Raw genomic sequence first — 19492 nt, 5'->3', positions numbered from 1 at the left:
TGATTTCCCTTGGAATATTTTTTCAAGGCATTAATTGGATTAACTCCAATTGTACATGCTAGCTGGCTGGTAGACTCCAAATTGGGTGTAACAATTCTTGCCAATAATAACTCTTCATTATTATTTATATTTGCCAAAAACGTATCCGCCTGTAATACCTCCACCGAAATAGAAGGTGTATTAATTGAGTTGGACTTATTGCTAATTGGCGTGGACTTTGGCAGCACTAAATCCTCAATAATTGCAGACACTGAAGCCCAATCCAGCTGCGTGGCTGAGGGCAGCATTAATGAGGGCGTTACTCCAGGAGTTGTAACTGAAGTAACGTTCCTCCAACTTCATCTATAACATTTGAAAAATTGCTACCAAGTGAAATTTTGAAAATTTAGCTTTCAAGCTTTTCAAGTTGCCACATTATATTGATTGACACAATTGATGGATTAACTTCTCACTTATTTTATAAACATCTAAATTTGCAAACATCTATAATAATGACTACAAATTATTGCACATGGTGTTATTGTATTAAAGTGTTACAATATATACAAAACATACAACAATGTCATCTGAAAAGAACAAAATCCTATAGCAATAACAATGTTGACCCCCCTAAAATAAAATCCAAGAGTCGCCATGCAAAAAAGGCCAAAATCCAAACAAAACCGTAGAAAAAAATACAGCATCACATTCATTTTAAAATACATATGAAAGTTCATCATAGTAATTAAAAATTTCCCAAGAGTGAAACTCTAAACATCACAAAAGTACCCAATCAATAAACTTGCAAACTGGGATGAACAAAATAGGGATGAATAGTAAAGTTGCAAAGTAAACACACTCTAAACATCACATAATATTATCATCACTTTGCATCCACCCTAACCACTTAGTCTTGGCACTTGAAAATGTGGACGTTGAACACAACACCGTCCCTCATAATCAGCTCAAATACGCAAACATCTCCTACTTGCAAACTATTTTCCCTCACAAACGCAGACCAACCAGCTGATACGACACATGATGAACCCCCACTTCGTTCATAAATGTATAGCTTCACAGGCCATACTCGGTCCACAATCTGGAGCTTGACAGGGAGTATACTTGCTTTGGTGTAGTCCTTGGTAAACCCGTCTCTTGGTAAGTAGTTGATAATGTGTTGGGGTAAACTCTGTACAAGGAACAATAATAGATATTTAACAAATATATTCCAGCAACAAGTATCTAATTGATCTACATCTTTTCACCTAAAAACACAAATAAGAAAAAATCATTACCAACAAAATGTCCAGCCACAAGTATCTAGTGTGACAATCTTTCTAATTGATCTATGAAAAATGACAGTTAATGGGAGTTGCATTTCTAAATTACAAAAATATTCCATTTTACTGAAGCTAAAAGCTTACCGCACGATCCTTGCCATTAATGTAGGATGGACGCATGGTAACAGTGAAAAGGGGATTTTCTGATTTAAAAGCATTGGCTATAACAAGATTTTTAGCTACACCACCGTCTTTCTTAGGATGGGCTGATCCTGAAAGAAGTTGAAAATACGAAGTCATGCACATAAAATTAATAGAGCAGAAGCTAAACAAATCAAGCAGTTGCTTACAAAAGTGTAACATTCAAACCTGAACCCTCTCCCCTATAAAAGTGTTTGATGATTTCAACAGAGCTGTCATCACTCTCATCATCTTCGATCCTATGATGTACATGTTGTTCGTCGTCTAAAGTATAGTCTATTTCTGTTGCAGTGGCATCAAATATGAGTACATGAAACTGTGAATTTCCTTCATATTTGAAAACCAGCAAGTGCCCCACGGCTACACCATGAGAGCTTGCAAATTCGGACCAACCATTTTGAAACCAAACCCCCCCAGCATGTTGTGCCAACTTGACTTTCCATTTTCTACCATTTGGAATAGTGAGAAAGGCCATATCTAACAGGTCCACTCCAAATTTCTGCACGAACTTATCTGGAATCCGCTGTAAAAAGAATCTCCATAACATAAATGCAGGCTAGGGAAATAAACACATGCAATCAATCCTTATACACAATGCTAGAAAATAAAAGTTTGAATGACCCTCTTATACTTCTTAGTTACAGCCCCCCACCCCCACACAAAAAAGAAAAGAAAATCAAACAAAATAAAATGTAATCCTGCAACATTGACGTTATATTTAATAGCTATAACAGTAACAACTCTTATGAATTTTGAAACCAATTTATACAACCTAATCTTATAACCAAAATAACCATCAACCTCTACACTTTTACATTTCTCTGTTGTTGTTGAAATGTAAAAAATTTTGGGGAAATGTTGTACATTTGATAGGTCCACTGCAAAAGAATATATCTTAAACTGTGAATTTCCTTCATATTTTTCCTCAATCTCTACCATGCGCTTATATCCCTGTTCCATTTTTTGTTCATATCTACTTGTACGATGCAAAAGTACTCTGTTATGTGACTGTGTTCTTCTTAAAGTGTAACCTACGTATTGCAAAATGAAAGTTTTTCTGACTACATGTAACAAATGTACATATTTCAACAATCACAAATAAAGAAGATGAAGTGTTCGAAGTGTATTAGCATATGATTTTCAGACAATGATAGAATTTATAAATTTGAGCATACTTACAAGCTTTCCTTCCTGAACAGCATTCTGCAGAATAATCTTGAAAAAGTGTGGGGACCGATCAGCAGGACCATCGTCGTAGTCTCTCCGCCATTGAGAAGCCATTGTTCTGGTTCTCCAAACTTTCGCTGAGAAGAAGTTGAACAGTTGCTGCTTCGTACGTTTGAGCACTAAATAGTGGGTTGGTCATACACATAACCCGACTATTCAGAAATCGAGTTATGTGTACTGGGACTAAAAGGAGTCCATGCTGTGCGCAGTGTATCTCAGAGGAATCCATGTTGTGTGTGGTGGTTTGGAAGTCCATTTGAAGTAACTCGATATCCTGAACATCAGGTTAAAGTAGAATTACTCGATATCCTAGAAATCGAGTTATGTGGGACTAACTCGCTTATACAGAAATCGAGTTATGTGGGACTAACTCGCTTATAAAGAAATCGAGTTAAATTACATGGGAAATTGGGAATAACTCGGCAACAATTGTAGACAAGGGTCTTCAACGTATCTCGATTCTACATATATCGAGTTCCTCTCAACAGAACTCGGTAACCACTAAATCGAGTTACGTTGACTGGGCTTCCTGAGCCAGCCCAGATAGTTGGACTGGTCCAGAGGCAGTCCAAGAGGAATCTAAGTGGAGACAACGGCCTTCAACGTATCTCGATGCTATATAGATCGAGTTACTCTCAACATAACTCGGTTACGACGAAATCGAGTTAAGTTGACTGGGCTTCCTGCACCAGCCCAGATATTTGGACTGGTCCAGAGGCAGTCCAAGAGGAATCTAAGTGGAGACAACGGTCTTCAACGTATCTCGATTCTATATATATCGAGTTACTCTCAACATAACTCGGTAAGGATGAAATCGAGTTAAGTTCACTGGGCTTCCAGCCCAGATATTTGGACTGGTGCCAGAGGCAGTCCAAGAGGAATCTAAGTGGAGACAACGGCCTTCAACGTATCTCGATTCTATATATATCGAGTTACTCTCAACATAACTCGGTAAGGATGAAATCGAGTTAAGTTCACTGGGCTTCCAGCCCAGATATTTGGACTGGTGCCAGAGGCAGGCCTAGAGGAATCTCCAACGTAACTCGGTACCCTATAAATCGAGGTATGTTGAAGGTAACTCGGATATCCAGATATCGAGTAACTCAGATACTTGACAATTGAGAGTGGATACAGTCGTAGGGGGTTGAAAATGGACTGCAACGTAACTCGTTATCTAGAAAATCGAGTTTCATTTAGTATAACCTTTCTACTTGTAGTTTTGCTTGCTACTTGCACTGTTCACACGCATTCAGTAACGTGCTTATTCATGGTTAAAGTGGACCTGCTGACAACCATGCTGTGAACAACAAGTCATCCATACAAATCATAACCAACCACATCCATCAGTAACATTCCCCCATTTGCATTACGCGAATGAAAAAATCATCCATATATACAAGCTTATTTGTAAGTAAAGAGCCTCTAAAGCTTTAATCAGTTGATGTACAAAAATAAAAAGTTCCATTTCTGCATTTTAAACAGTCATAGCAATTGTAAGTTGAAACTTGGACAGCATCCGCCAACAATGGTTTTAGGCAAACATGGAGTCATAGCATTTGAGTGACACCTTTTTTTTGTTCTTTTCAGAAGTTGCCTCCTTTCTGAGGAGTAGCCAACACAGAAATTAGTATACAACCCATGGTAATCAATAAATTGAATTGACAAATATAGAAGAGCATTCAAGCTTGCCTGCTTAAATGAGGAGCATCTACAGTTACACCTTGCGGATTGAATACAAATCTGCAGCAAAACATATACAGTTAGGGAAATAGAGACCTCATGAATACTAGAATATGTACCACAAACAATAAGATTGAAAGAATACTACAAATTACTGCCCACATCTTAATTATAACTCATATAATGTAATATCTAAACATGTAAAGAAGAATAACTTATGATACCCCCTTGTTACTAAGATTTGTAATTCTTACCTGCTACATAGCACCATGGCTTGTTGAAGCCACATTTCGAGTTGGACATGTACGACGGTTATGACCCTCTTGGCGACACAACCCACACTTCAACTTTGGTCCATTCTCAATCCACAATGAGGTTGGCAACTCCCTATCCTCGTCATCCATCTCATTGCGGATTCTCGTGGACTTGGGCCGACCTTTTTCACGGATCAACCGCTGGTTTGGCATTACGGTTCTCCTTTCTGCTGGCTCCGGCCATTCTAACCTATCTTTTAGTGGTTGGAATATAGGCTCATAGCTGTGATAGCGTTCTTCAAGGCGGTAGAAATGATCCATATACTCAGTGGCATCATGGTTGTGTTTGGCACAAACTGCTATCAAGTGGGAACAAGGGATCTTGTTTGCTTCCCATTTGCCGCACGTGCATGTCATGTCTATGAGGGAAACCCTATGGGTGTGATCTCCCCCGCCAGTGTTCAACAGTGAAGACTGTGTCTCCACTGTATATAACCGTTGTTGCGCACTCATCCTTCTAACAATATGGAGCTTCGCCTTCTCTTGATTTTCCTCGAACTTGTCATAGGCATATTTGCACCACACTTGCCCCTCTTCCAACTTCTCTAGGGTTTTGTTTCGACGTTCGTCAAAGTATGAGTTCACCTTGTAAAATGTAAACTTCACCATTGCAGTTATGGGCAAGCTACGTGCGCCCTTAAGTACCCCATTGAAGCACTCTGACAGGTTGGTTGTCATTGCCCCATATCGGTGCCCATGGTCGTGTACAAGTGTCCACTTTTCTTGATTTACCTCCTTAAGATAGTCGTACGCAGCCGGGTTGACATTCTTGATGCAATCCATGGTGTTCTCAAACTTCCTAACTTGATTCGCAGTTGCTGCGTTCCATACCAAGTTCTTCAAGGCCACACTATTGAAGTTAGTGTTAACATTGCTTACTAAATGGCGGAGGCAATACCGGTGATGGGTTAAGGGCGGTTGCAAGTAGCCCCTAGTGGTGTCATCGAAGCATGATTGTATCCCACGATGCCTGTCGGATATTATACACAAATTGGTGCGGTCTGTAACATAGGTCAACAGGCATGCCAAGAACCATCCCCATGTCTCCGTGCTCTCGCTTTCGACAACGGCAAATGCGAGTGGATAAACCTCGTTGTTACCATCTGTTGCCATTGCTATCAACAGCTTTCCTTTGTACTTGCCATAAAGGTGCGTTGCATCTATGCTTATCACCGGCCTGCAATGCCTAAACCCTCTAATACACGGACCGAAAGCCCAAAACGCGGAGTTGAATATACAAGTCCCCGGGACATTGGGGTCACACTTTAGTGTGGTCACAGTATCCGGATCTGCATCAGACAATGCAGCTAGAAATCGTGGCAATTCTGCGTACGACTCGTCAAAATCCCCGTAAATACGTGCAACTGCCTTCTGTTTGGCTTCCCAAACCTTGTACATAGTTACATCATGCCCATGCCTTGCATGCAACATACTACGCAAGTCCCTTACCTTTCGGGTTAGGTCTTCCCGTACATACTTCTCAAGTGCAATGGAGATGAACTTTGAATCCATCATCCGCCCATCAGTTGGTAGCTGGAGGGATGAGCAACTATGGGGACCCTTACATGTACTGATAACCCACATCCCGTGCTTCTTGCTGCAATTGGCCCGAATTGACCACAGACATGCCTCATTCTTACACCGCACTACCAGCCTATTGGTGTCAGACTTGATGACCTTGTATTGCTTGTTATGCTCCACAGAGTAGAGGGTCAACACATATTGAACAGAGGCTTTATTCTTGAATAGCATCCCCCTTGCTGGGTGGTCATCTTTATGCCAACTTGTAAGATGTCCTGTACCCAATGCAGGTGATGGGTCATTAATATTGTCCCATGTGTTTGATGTGAACCATTCTGGGATAGGAACTGTTGTAAGGCAATCTTCCTCGTTATTTTCAATCAGTGGTACATCTAAGACCTCCGCGTCGTCCACTGGTCCATCTGTATCAATGAACTCTTCATACACATCTCGGCTGGCATCAATATCAATTCCCCCGTCCATATCAGCTTGGACATGCTCATATGTGTGAGTAGACCCTCCCACATCATGTGTATTGGTGGCGCCCACCACTTCGGTGTTGTCCAAATGATCTATTGCACATGGTTGATTATTGTAGGGGAAAGGCGTGGCATAGGCAAAGGGAGGATGCACGTCAACCGACAATGAGTGTGGCTCTTCCACCCCACTGGCATGCTGTGAACTTGCACTACCATGGAACCCAACAGCCTCAACAGTTACATACAAGTCAGACGCTATGAACTGGGGGGTCCGCTTAATCACTGCCCACATCATGTCCACGTCAGCATCGCAACCCAACGGATTTGAGTTGTAGACAACCTGAGTACTCACAAGTATCTGGGGGGCACGGTACACAATGGATATCTTATGTGACTCCTTGTCCAACCGTAGAGCTTCCATTATCTTCCGGTGCATTTTTCTCAAGTGTGTTCCCCATTTCAACTCAATGAACTTCTGCTTCACTGACTCGCCTTTATAGGACAGCCCATGCAAGTCATGGAAATACTGTTCCCCATCATAGTAAACGTAGAAGCAGTGACGACCCATGGCAGACCTGGATAAGGACAATTAATTGTGGTTATCATGCAGAAGATAGGGGGTTATGTTAATGCAACAGTAATTACTCTTTTACAGATGCACTATGATGCTATCCTAATTATAGGTGTACACACTTGATTCGTTTGAACACAAACATTGGCCTTTTAGGGGAGACGTGCCACAACAAAGAATTAGGGTGTTTGTAAACTCGCTTGGTAAGGATGCAATATGGAGTAGGAAAATGCAAACATGGTCAGCAAAACTTGTTCACCTCGCAGGCTTTCTTTTTCAGAACCCACACAGCAAAGACTTTCAGAACTGAAAGAGCCATACAATTTAAACCTCAGTATACATTACACATCATTAGTGTGTAGTTACGAATGAATGCATATGTCATCATATGAATTCACCGTACAATGTTTGTTTATATATATGTTTATTTAGAATGATTATATACATATTTCCCAAAAGAGTTCTCAAAAAAAAGTATTATATACATTACTATATAAAACTCAACATATTTAGGAACAATATGTATACAATGTCACTATCACACACACATACACACATATAAGATTATTCTCACATAAGTCATAAGAGCACACAATAATTAATCGTTTCTTGGACAATTTTTTGCAGGATTTTCAATGCACTAACAGTTTTTGCAATTCCTAACAAAAATGTTTCAAAAAATTGGTGCCCTAAGCACATACATTATATGTAAACATACCTATACATGTGTGTGTGTGTGTATATATATATATATATATATACATGTGATCATATATGGGTAGGTAGCTTTGTTTATATTTACATATATTTGCATATACATACATACATACATGTATATATATATATATATATATTTCCCCTTATATGTGTGTGTGTGTGTGTGTGTGTGTGTATATATATATACATATATTTGGGAATGCCACATATACATCTTATTATATGGGTAAGTACGTTTGTCTATATATACATATATCTATACAATGTTTTCTTTATGTATATATATACACACACATAATGTCAGAATAAGACAGTTGTAGAAAGCAATCCAAACCCTTAAGTAGTTATGTAAGTCAATCCATTTATAAGTAGTTATGTAAGTGAATATATACCTGTCAGGGAAGATGTGCCAGAACAAAGAAGAAGGGGACCACAGCAACAGCACGCCTGGTGAGGATGCAATAATGACAAGGAAAATGGCAGAAGAGTTAGCAAACTTTGTTCACCTCATAGGCTTTCTTTTTCAGAGACCAGACAGTGAAGGTTTTCAACACAGATAGAGCCAGACACGTGCATGGATTCTGAAATGTGGGGAGGGGGACAACATGACTCGATATTAAGTACATCGATTTTATATAAAACTCGATACCACATAAATCGAGTTACTGTTGACAAGACGTATTGAAATGACGGCATTTCAGAAACTCGGTTAATGAGAAGTCGAGTTACATGTAACTCCGCATGCTATAACTCGATTTCTATGGAATCGAGTTGTGGCCCCATTTCCACTACAAAAGCTCACTTCACACGTTACAAGGTGCAGCCATGTTATTCTAGTGCAAAGAGTTCCCACCATTGCGTTTTTGTAGAGCAGGATGGGACGAACCTATGTTGTGTTTAACGGTCGTGTTCCAGGCATATACGACAGTTGGCTAGATGCGAGTAGACAAGTTCATAAATTCCCAAACGCCAATCACAAATCATATAAAGATCGAAGGGAAGCCGAAGCTGCATACATGGAGTATTTGCATGGTAATGGTATGGGCGTGCATGGTGGTGTGTCTACGTCGTGGGAAACTCCAAACATATCAACCTCAACTCCACCTAGCACTTCTCAAAGCGAAGGAACCAACTATGGCAGTGGAGACATTAGGCACACTTTGTTAAGGTATCAGTTGGAAGTTGCCATTGAGGAGCGTGACCACGCAAGGAGGATCGCAACGTTGAGTGCAAACATGTTGAATGAAGTGGTGGCTCACGTTGTGGGGGATGATGAAGTTGATGCACCCACGAGACAACGTACGGATGCATGAATGCAAAAGTACGACTTCTTGTTGTGGTATTTAGTAAGATATGTATACTTCCAAGTACCATCTGTTGTCATGTGTGCTTTAAGTAGAAGTGTCATCGTTTTCCAATTGTTTCACTGGCAGATATGTATATATGGAAAAATAACCTTATTATTTTTGTTTTTGGACTACTTTGGTCTTATTCGGTCCATTATATCTACTTTGGTCTTATTCGGTCCACTGTGGTTTCTAGGAAAATCGGTGTACTACATTCTATTTACTCTATTTGATCCTATTCAGTGACCTTTGGTCGTACCCCGTCTATTTGATTCACTGCAGTCCATTATTGTGTACTTACAAAATACTACATCAGCCTATACACAATGAGCCACGATTAACGAATGTACATGACGTAAAAAACAACAATGAATTGCATAACCTCTACATGAACGATTTGGAAATCCTCCTCGTTGGAGGATTCACTGCAATCCATACCAATCAAAGAAAATTCAAAGTTTAAAAAAGCTAGGATTGGAATTATTCATACATGATAAATCGTCCAACATTAGAAAATTATCTAAATTCTTCAAGTCAATTCTGAAAATTTTAATAGCCACAATATAGAAAGTCCAGAACAAAATGACCATGAATAAAAATTGACACCAACCAACTAAAAAAACAAATAACACAGCTATATAAAGGTTCTTGAATCCCAAACACAGTAAATAAAACCCTAAAATTATGATGTACCTTGTAGTATTATTCTGAATTAGAAAAAAAATGAACACTTAAAATTTAAAAGTTACGTAATCTCGTGAACATTACATGGAATACTACAGGTTTCAATAGATACATTACAATGGTCCCTCTAGCTAGCTCCACTGGACAAAACAGGTTCATCTCTATGAGAGTGGTCTTGCCACTGCCAATTCTGCCAACAATACGTATTTTGTGCCCTTCCTCAAATGTGCAACTGATCCCCCTCAGAACAAGTGCATCAGCCTATATTTGATCTGTTTTATCAATGATATATAAAGCCATATTATAAAGGCAAGTTTGAAGCAAATAACACAACTCTCAATCATGTGAAGATAAATAGAAAACCAGTCAGATTGGTAATGAATGCCAAAGCATTAGTCCGCTTAGATAAAGTCCGGAAGAACTTCAAATCAAGAATGCTTGCACTTCCGTCAAAAGTGCAAGCATTCCTTTCCCACTAAATACTCCACAAGAGACAAACTCGGTATCATCATGTCTAAATTTTTTAGCAATCAAACCATGTAAAGCACTAAACATATGAGGATTACCCATGTCAACAGTTTGGTCAATTAATGCCAACTTATACATCAGAAGTCTTATTAAATGCTTCTTCCACTTCTAACTTATAGGAAGCTCAAAGAAAATATGTTTGATGATCACCAAACAGACATGTAAGAAGAAAATTTTACAGCATCGTTAGTTTGCAAAATCTACAATTATTTTCATTCCCACATGATTTCAACACATTGCAAATAAGGATATATATATATATATATATATATAAAGCACAATGAAGGCAAATAAATGGAAAAAATACCTGTATGCCCAACAAAAGTATGTGTACATTTGCTTCCTCTCAAAAGTTTTAAAGTTGTATCACTTGAACCTAAAATCGTGGTAGCATAAAAATGAACCCCATAAGTTCATAGTGAAAGACATTCGTAGTTGATAATGCATTCCAATCTGATGTAACCAATTCCAACTACCAACAAAATCTAAAACAATATCTAGCAGAACAGTCATCTACTTAATCATATTATACCTGTAACAAGCTCGCCTGAAGGCAGCTTTATGAGTGCTTGGATTGCTGCCTTATGAGCCTCCCAGGATTCTGAAGGTTGGCCACTTCTCCAACGTCTTAATGTGCTGTGGTGAAGGAGACATTAGATACTAACCGAAAATTATTGAGAAAAATGCATATACCTTTGTAAGCATAGATAATAATTCAAACCCAAAAAACGGCAATACACAAACAATAAAAGTAACATTCAAACAGTATGCAAATTTTTCATTAATGCCTCCATCATTTCATTAAAGCAAATGATGGACAATATTTGATTCATTGGCCAATGACACACACAACATATATATATATATATACTGAAAATCATAAAATAAGAAGGCTAATTGATGAAAAAATCAATAATCAATTAAATGTTTCTCATTGGGTTCCCAATTTGCTACCAAAATGAAAAGGTAATATATACAATGATAAATAACAATTACAAACCCCAAGAAGCAAAAGGAACAAAACATGCACACATAACTAAGATTTTTGCCGTTTTCAGCTTTGGGTAAGTTATATTGTGAGCTGCTCTAGAACAATGCTAGAAAAAAATATAAATTCTATTCTCCAAAGTTCCTACTAACGAACTTGTAATCAAATGTACACAGATCTAATCATTCTAGAGAGGAGGGGATTTAAAGGAGATTAAAATTAATAAAATGGGAAGGAGGATGTACCAATCTAGGAATTGTAGGGAAGGCGAATCAGAAAATTAGGAGAGAGACGCATACCTAGCCAAGCATTGTAGAGACTCGGATAAATGATTTGCTACAAAGGAGTTGGTTCTGCCATTGATCCGCATAAACTTCGTCATCAAACTCTTTTACAGAAAGTATCAAATTACTTCTTCTTGCTTATCAACAATACCACACATTTGTTTCTCACAAAACTAACAAAAATAAAAAAACAAATTACTCTCTTACAACCCACTTTACTGTAGCTAACAACATACAAAAACACAAGAAAGTTTGGCTTCAAATGAATACCAATCCAGACATTTGTCAAATTGCAATCAAAACTCCAAGTGCAGAAAAACTTCCTAATACATCAATAAATACAATACGCCTTATGGGTTTTCTCCAAAATATCAATTTCTTGACAACAAACACATTGACAGCCAGTATTCTCCCCAAGCAATGATCCAGAAATAGATGCACAGCCACCAAGATTCTCCCCAATTAGTAGAACATTTTGCATGCTTATTCCAGTCACCTATACACATGAAGAATAAGCACACAAGGACAATCCAGCTCAATGGCCTTTTCGTGTCCACCATTGCAGTTAGGTCTAAAAAAAAAAATACGACTTTAGAAGAAAAGTGAAACGTAACTATGCAGTCACCTATAGGTAGGAAGTATAAGCATACACTAAGGCATTTAATGATCTTTTCGTTTCCGCCCATATGCCCTGACAGGGCTAATCTTACCTGTTTCATCAGACACAACAGCATAATTAAATTAACATAATCAATCAAATGCACAGTACAAGTAGCTCAAGAAGATGGGAAGTGTAGACGAAGTACATACCATCACCGGTCCCGCAATCGGGAGCATGCGCACGCGGGCGTCGCGATCTCCGCAAAGCCTCCACCGGCTCAATGTCCTCAGCCGGTATCTGCTCAATCTGTACAGCCTCTCCGTGGGCGGTTTGAGATGGAGCTGACATGGTGGGGTCCACTTGCACTAGAGGTGGGGTGGGCATGCCTGGTGTGGGGACAAATATGCATCCACCATCATGGGCAGATCCACTGAAAACTGGGGGCGACATACGAGGAGGGCCCTCAAAGTCCGTGCTAGCACCATGGGATGTAGTGTGGGCTGGAACAGTGCCCTGATGATCGACGCTATGGGATGGCCCAGCACCATCGCCAGGCGTGCATCGCGGTGTCCTGCCGTCGTCATCAGACAGTACCCAATCAGTGCCAAGCCATGCCTCTTCTACACCCTCCTCATTCCCTTCCTCGTAGATGGGAGCCGACTCGGTCGTACGGCTGCGACCAGCTTGACCACCTCCACGATGTCCACCCCCACGAGACCCACCACGTTGCCCGCCACGAACTGGGGCCTGTCTATCAATGTCAACTGCTTCTGCAAGCGCATTCGCCAATTTAAGTCGGCCTAGCTCCTCCACAAGCTCTAGTGTAAATGTAAGGTCAGTGTGCATGTCAGAACCTTCATCGCACCTCGGTATAGACCTAATCATCGTCCGAACCTACAAAACAAGGGCGTCATAAAAGCAAGAACGCAAGTATGATGCAAAACTTGGATAAATCTGTTCCAAAATCAAAAGAAAAAGTAGCAAACATAGCTAATGAAATCCTTATATTACTTATAATTATGAAGCATCTTTAAAAAGACAGTGTATACAAATAGGGGTTGGCCCCCCCTGTGCAAGAATTTATAGTTCCAACCCAACACTCAAGAGGTTGTATGTTTCCTGTTATGTTTATCGCTACGCAATCTAAACATTGAGATAATACTTCTAAAAAACACGTATAGTTGGTTGTACATAAGTTCAATCTTAGCATAAGTGAAAATATCAGAATTTCACTTCTGTATCTAGGCTTCACGAGATTTACAACTCCATTAATATCACATTGCAATCAGGACACATATTTTGAAGTTATTATTTCCTAACGTACACGCCCAAATCAAATGAATTGAAAATATCAAACGCAAGCTTCAAGTTTCAATTAAGGGAAGTACCAAAAACTTAGAACATATATCATACTTGAATCTAGTATAAATGCACATCTCCTTGCTGCATACTTGCAAGATTTTAAATGACCTTTAAGCTGTTGGGAATTGCATTCTACCAACAGTTTAGTAAGGGACTTCCCAATCCTAGAGGTAATATCTATCAAGGAATATGTAATACATTAATCAGTCCTGGAGGAAAGGCTATCTAAACTATCATGAAATGCGAATTTATCACTACTACACAGAGTTGCACCGTCCATTTTAAAGTACAAGCCAACCAAAAACAAAAAAAAATAAAAAAAAAATTAAAGTAAAATACAATAAAACCCAACCCAACCTACCCTTTTTAAAAGTTGAATGTAATTATATGAACAAAGGTGTGGTCATCATTAGTCATTGCCCATTAACCATTCCTCATGCAAACAAATTGGATCAAGACAAATTCAGTTTGTTATGAACAACTTAAATCATGCAGTATTTTGACTTTAAAACATAATGACATGTCATGCAGTATTTTTTCACTTTAAAACAAAATGACAGAGAAACTTATAGAGATGTAACAACAATAACTATTGTGGACTTCAAAATATGCATGATAAATCTGCTGAGGATATTTAATCCAACAATGGTTTCATCCATAAAATAGGAATTGTTGCCTCACCATGAGTTCCCAATACGCAGACTCTGGTGTTATGTACCGCCTTGTGTGGCGATTGTACCACATCATGTACTCAACGAGATACGTATCATCATCGTCTAGGAGATCGGACCCGCGAACTACATTCACTCGGTTGGCCCATTGCCGAATAAAGGGATCATGTTCTACCTCCCAGTTCTTCTCCCATTTACCCTGAAGGGATATCTTGTGAAGGGTAGTCGACGTATCCACGACACTTGGAACTGGTTGCTTCATCCCAAACTGACGGAGGACTCGCTCAGGATGATGCCACTCCACTATCCAAAAGAATATCAACGGCACCTCGGCCCTCCAAATATGCTGCCCAGCAGTGCAATACGCAGGTAGGGAGCCTAGCGTATGCGTGTACGGCTCCCATACAATCTGCATAAGTAGATTATGTTTGTGATAGTGAGACATCATACTAATTTAACATTATGTAGGCGATATGTAATATGCAAAGCATGGAATTTCTAGCTTCTAGTCGTACACAAAATCTTCAGGGATTATTGGGCAGAAACTAAAAGAACAACAAAATTGACCTGCAAAATATATTAAAAGATCTAGGTTGTTCATGTCCACCATTTTCAGCCCCATGTTCATATGCTGGACAGGGTTCAAAGCTAACTGACACCATCAAATACTAGGGTTTTCAATCTGAACCAAACTTAGAGGAGGGTACTACAGCATCCTTATGGCTGTAAGATGAATCCAAGTTGATGATTTCGCAAAATCTTTTTATCGTAATAGAAATATTGTGCTACATTAATTGCATTAGTCATTAACAATGTTTCAATGAATGAGAACAAAATGACTATTATAAGGTCTACTGAAGACATTGCATTTCAAGTACCACTTTATATTGCAAGAAATGGAAGCTATGTAAATTATTACATGGTATAATCCTCATCAAATACTGTTATTATATTTCTATGTAAATATATATTTCTTATAAATTTTAGTGTTGGAAATTACGTAAGCCTTTTAGTTATCTCAAACTAATCATGTCAATGTCTAAAATTACATTCCTCTTGAAGAATATGGTGATCAGCATATTTTGCACGCTTCTAAAATTATATGAATAAAGTACTCGTTAATAATCCATAGCTTTTAATAATTTTAGGACTATTAAGGCAGCTAAAGTGGGGACAACTTAAGGAGTTGCATGCTGCAATTAAATTGTGCTCTCCAACTTTGGTGCAAGGAGCACGAACTAACTTTTCATTTAGGTAAACAACAAGAGGTAATGTGTCAAGCGTCTTTATGTTTTCTCATATATCACTGATTAACAATTATTTGTTTCTTTAAACTTAGGCCATTGTTTTCCAAGAAGACAATCGAGGCTGTGCATATTCAAAATATACCACTTGAATACGTAAATCGAAGTCAAACAGTATTCTACTAGACTGTAAAAATATAACCTTCAATTCAGCAAAGGTAATTTATAACGTACAATGTAACAATGTTTTTTGCATCACAATAACAATTTTTGTAATCCTGGATACCCCTATGTTAGAAGAAGAAATACTAAATTGTCTACTTATTAGGCAGAGCAATAACTATGGTTTTAAGCTCATAACATTTTATTAATTAATTACAAGTGATTTCACAAGCTTAATTACAAACCGTACAAGCTTAAATTACAAACCACCTGCAGCACCAGTGGCACCAATGAATTGTAAAGAGCTTAGATTCACATTGACTACCTATGAAAACACCATCAACTAGAACATCCCAAACAGATGTTTAGATAACATAAAAGTTTATATTAACCTTAGATGGTCACTTAATACTAAATATTGCTATGTTCTGTCACAGGGGTAGTGAAATGCATAAACTCCAAACATTAGTAAGTTTTTGAAGGCAAAGCAACAATTGAGACTATCTTCGGTGCTCACTCTGGCATCCTAAACAACCCCAAATCTCACAAAGGGTTTAACCTATACCCTGGACTCTCGAGTTCCTACTGGGAGGGCACTAATGGCTTTGTATTTTGGAAATTTCACAGTGTGGACCCAAGCAATGACAACCATCCAGCATTGGACAAGGACAAGCTATGGCAATGGCTTAGCCTATGGTCACTCTATGACATTCAAGTCAGAGTAACTCCATCCTTTAGTTTGCTTAATTTCAAATTTCAATGAAAGCCAGAGAAGTGATCATGTGTTTTACGGGCCAATGATCAATAATGTCATCATTCCCTCTGTTTCTGTACTTGGGCCAAAAATGCAAACTTGGGTTATATTTTTGCTCTCATGTCATGATTACACAATAATTAGATAAAATTTTCGTACTTTAACATTTGCAGCTTTCCCAACGTTCTAAATTTAAAGAATTTTATCATTTTATGAGATTTAACAGCCAACTATATTACAACAGTGAAGAGCAGCTCTAACTCAGCAAATTTAATTCAACGAAAATCTGGAATATAATTGTGGTAATATCTAAGTCAACCACCAAAACTATAGCGAATCCAGAAGGTGTGAAATATTAATAAGCTTCAACAGTTCTAAAAAAAATTTCTAGTTTAAAGCTTTAATATTGAAGTATAACAACTATCAAAGATTCAAACTCTCTCTAAAAGAATTATGAGCACAAGTCTGGGCTAACCTGTTGAGCAAGACTCCAAAACGCATGTAAAGAAGCAGAAAGTGCAAAAACAACGAAGAAGACAGTGAAGCAGAATTCACACAAGGATTAGGGAAAGAAAAAAATTTGGACCATTTCTCGATTTATGCGTGTCATCCTTGCGCAGGGGCCATGCGTTTTGAAAATATCATTTGTATTCTAATATGCCTTGATTCCCTTGTTCTGAAAAGACCCATATTTGTCAAGTTTATAGTTAGAAATTTGTTGTTTAGAATTTAATTGACCATGGTGGTTCTGCGTTTACAATCATTCGCCTTATATAAAGTCTTAAGAAATATTGTTTTGAAATTTTTTAGTTCATTTTCATAGCAGGCTAAAAGTTCTATTTTCTCATGTTAAGTAGGTTGAAACGGTGTATAATAACATAATCAGAAAATGAACACAAACTTTTGATTCAGTTAGTAGCTGGAAAGAATTTAAAGATGTCATCGTCAGTTTCGAAGATGCATCATTAAAATCAAATGAATTACTTGAGCACACAAATACAACCAAAGACAAATCTGATCATCTTTGGTATACTATTAGGTAAATTCATTTCTCATTGAATTATAACCAATTACATAATCCAATATGTGCGTCTTCTCTTCATTGCATCAGCTTAATGACATTTGTAACAATTGGTGGAGTTTTTGTTTTTTGGTTGCAACACAAGTTTGAACTCACTGCCTTGCACTAAACGAAGACTTCATGCTCAATGTTTTGCGCATGTTGCACATGCTTCAAACATCTTGGAAAAGGGACAATTTATTCTGTGTTTTTTTTTTTTTTTTCCGTGTAAATCACAAACGTTTCCGTACATAATGAAGAATATAGCCAAATTCTACTTTATATATATATGACTAAATTTATATATAACCCATTGATTTAACCCAACTTAACCTGAGTCATGTTAGTTGGGTTGCATTGGAAAAAACCCTTCAATCCAACCCAATTTGGAAAAAACCCTTTGATTTAACATTCAAGAATTTTTTACTTTTGTTTTACTTTATGTAAGGACGAGCAAGTATTCATGCAGGTGCTACAAATGGAAGTTCTAATGTGAAGTACTTCACGATGGACATTCCAATTGAGTTAAATGATGGGATGGAAATCCAAGTACCAAACAAAATGATTGGATGGTATTATGAAATCAACTCATTCCTACAACAATCCAAGAATTCAAAATAATATAAAATTGAGGGAAACGAAAATAAAAGCATGTGCGGTGCATTTGAGGAAAACGTGCTCGGCCCGTAGTTATAAGAATTGAGGGAAACGTGGTCATAAGAATTCAAACTAAATTAACCGAATACCTGCTCGGCCCGTACTGTAGCCAGTGACGCCCGGTACGCAGCAAGGACGTGTGTGGCATGCTCTGCGGTGCATTTTGGCCCGCTCCACCTACCAAACATGAGATGTCGACAAATGCTCATTACTGAACCTTACATTTAACAAACTTTGCTTTTATATTTCACATCCATATACTAAGCATTGATAAGTTTCTTTCGTTTGTTAGTTTGGCATATTTTTAATTATATGAAAGAGACAAATAACGAGAACTCAATGAACGTACCTAATGGCAAGGGGCCCTGAGTGCACTGGCGGTAGAGGCGGCCTCACAACAGGGCATAATTGTGGGAACCTTGAATAGGCCCATAGCTGCACCAACAAGAGTGCTCCTCCAATCTGCATCGCATCCTTCTTCGATGCACCACAAAGTTGCCTATACAGCCAGGCCAATGCTGCACTACCCCAGCTATACCGTCTCGCATTGCTGACTGGGTTGAGCAACTGCAGAGGCAGCAGTGAGACCCGGTCCGCAGACCTGTCCATGAACAAGAGGGCCCCCATCCGTACAAGTAGGTGGTAGCGGGCATATTGCTGCACGACTTCGTCAGCAGCGTCCACAACTAAGGGAGCGGCAAACTGTGCATCAAGCCAGGTGTATCTTATCCTCGCCCCAGCAAGGGTAGACTTGTTTGAGTTTGGTATCGGGGGTGGAGGTTTATGGCCCAACAACTGTTCGCACAGCTCACTCCATTTGTAGTCTGTCTTCCCAGTGACAGGCAACCCATCCACCGGAAGCCCCAGCATCACCTCCATATCTTGCAAGGTGATACCCATTTCTCCATGGGGTAAGTGGAACGTGTGCGTCTCCGGACGCCACCGCTCAACCAACGCCGTGATCAAGGCGTGGTCGACCTCCATATCAGGAACCTTGAATAAACCAGTCAACCCTGCTGCATCTATGTGTTGCATGATACGTGGATCTAACCCACCCTGTGGCAATACACATTTACGGCGTCGAACCTTTATCATGCCAGGCGCCTCCTGCACACGGACGAGTATTCTGTTAGGAGATTAAACACGAGGTAATTATAAAACAAACATGTATTAATAATACTA

The 19492-nt window shown here is 38.8% G+C and overlaps 3 protein-coding genes and 1 pseudogene across 6 annotated transcripts in view; all 4 read right to left on the bottom strand.

Annotated features, from left to right (window-relative positions):
• Window positions 1-19492, bottom strand: part of LOC126691802 (TMV resistance protein N-like) — a 96709-nt gene that overhangs the window by 65321 nt on the left and 11896 nt on the right. The window lies entirely within an intron of this gene.
• LOC126691808 (uncharacterized) lies at window positions 9984-11981 on the bottom strand. 2 transcript variants are annotated; one of them, XM_050386982.1, is made up of 4 exons: window positions 11815-11981; window positions 11060-11163; window positions 10835-10903; window positions 9984-10271 (listed from the first exon to the last, which is right to left on the bottom strand). In XM_050386982.1, exons 1-4 carry the CDS (start codon window positions 11895-11897, stop codon window positions 10261-10263), a joined length of 267 nt encoding a protein of 88 aa, XP_050242939.1. In that variant the 5' UTR covers window positions 11898-11981; the 3' UTR covers window positions 9984-10260. The 2 variants fall into 2 exon arrangements, with proteins under 2 accessions (XP_050242939.1, XP_050242940.1); XM_050386983.1 differs by having other exon boundaries at window positions 9984-10260.
• The window catches only part of LOC126691805 (serine/threonine-protein phosphatase 7 long form homolog), a 35342-nt gene continuing 27906 nt past the window's right edge, over window positions 12057-19492 (bottom strand). For all 3 annotated transcript variants that reach the window (XM_050386978.1, XM_050386977.1, XM_050386979.1), the window contains 6 exons: window positions 18660-19417; window positions 18400-18487; window positions 14444-14842; window positions 12610-13294; window positions 12450-12509; window positions 12057-12370 (listed from right to left, as the gene is read on the bottom strand). In XM_050386978.1, coding sequence (XP_050242935.1) covers window positions 12460-12509; window positions 12610-13294; window positions 14444-14842; window positions 18400-18487; window positions 18660-19417 — 1980 coding nt within the window. In that variant the 3' untranslated portion in view covers window positions 12057-12370; window positions 12450-12459. The remainder of the gene's footprint in view (window positions 12371-12449; window positions 12510-12609; window positions 13295-14443; window positions 14843-18399; window positions 18488-18659; window positions 19418-19492) is intronic.
• Window positions 17168-17278, bottom strand: LOC126693821 (U6 spliceosomal RNA; annotated as a pseudogene).

This window comes from Quercus robur, chromosome 7 (assembly GCF_932294415.1).
Source record: "Quercus robur chromosome 7, dhQueRobu3.1, whole genome shotgun sequence".
NCBI lineage: Eukaryota > Viridiplantae > Streptophyta > Magnoliopsida > Fagales > Fagaceae > Quercus > Quercus robur.
Note: the sequence above shows the minus strand (reverse complement) of the source record. Positions and strands in the feature narration are given on the sequence as shown.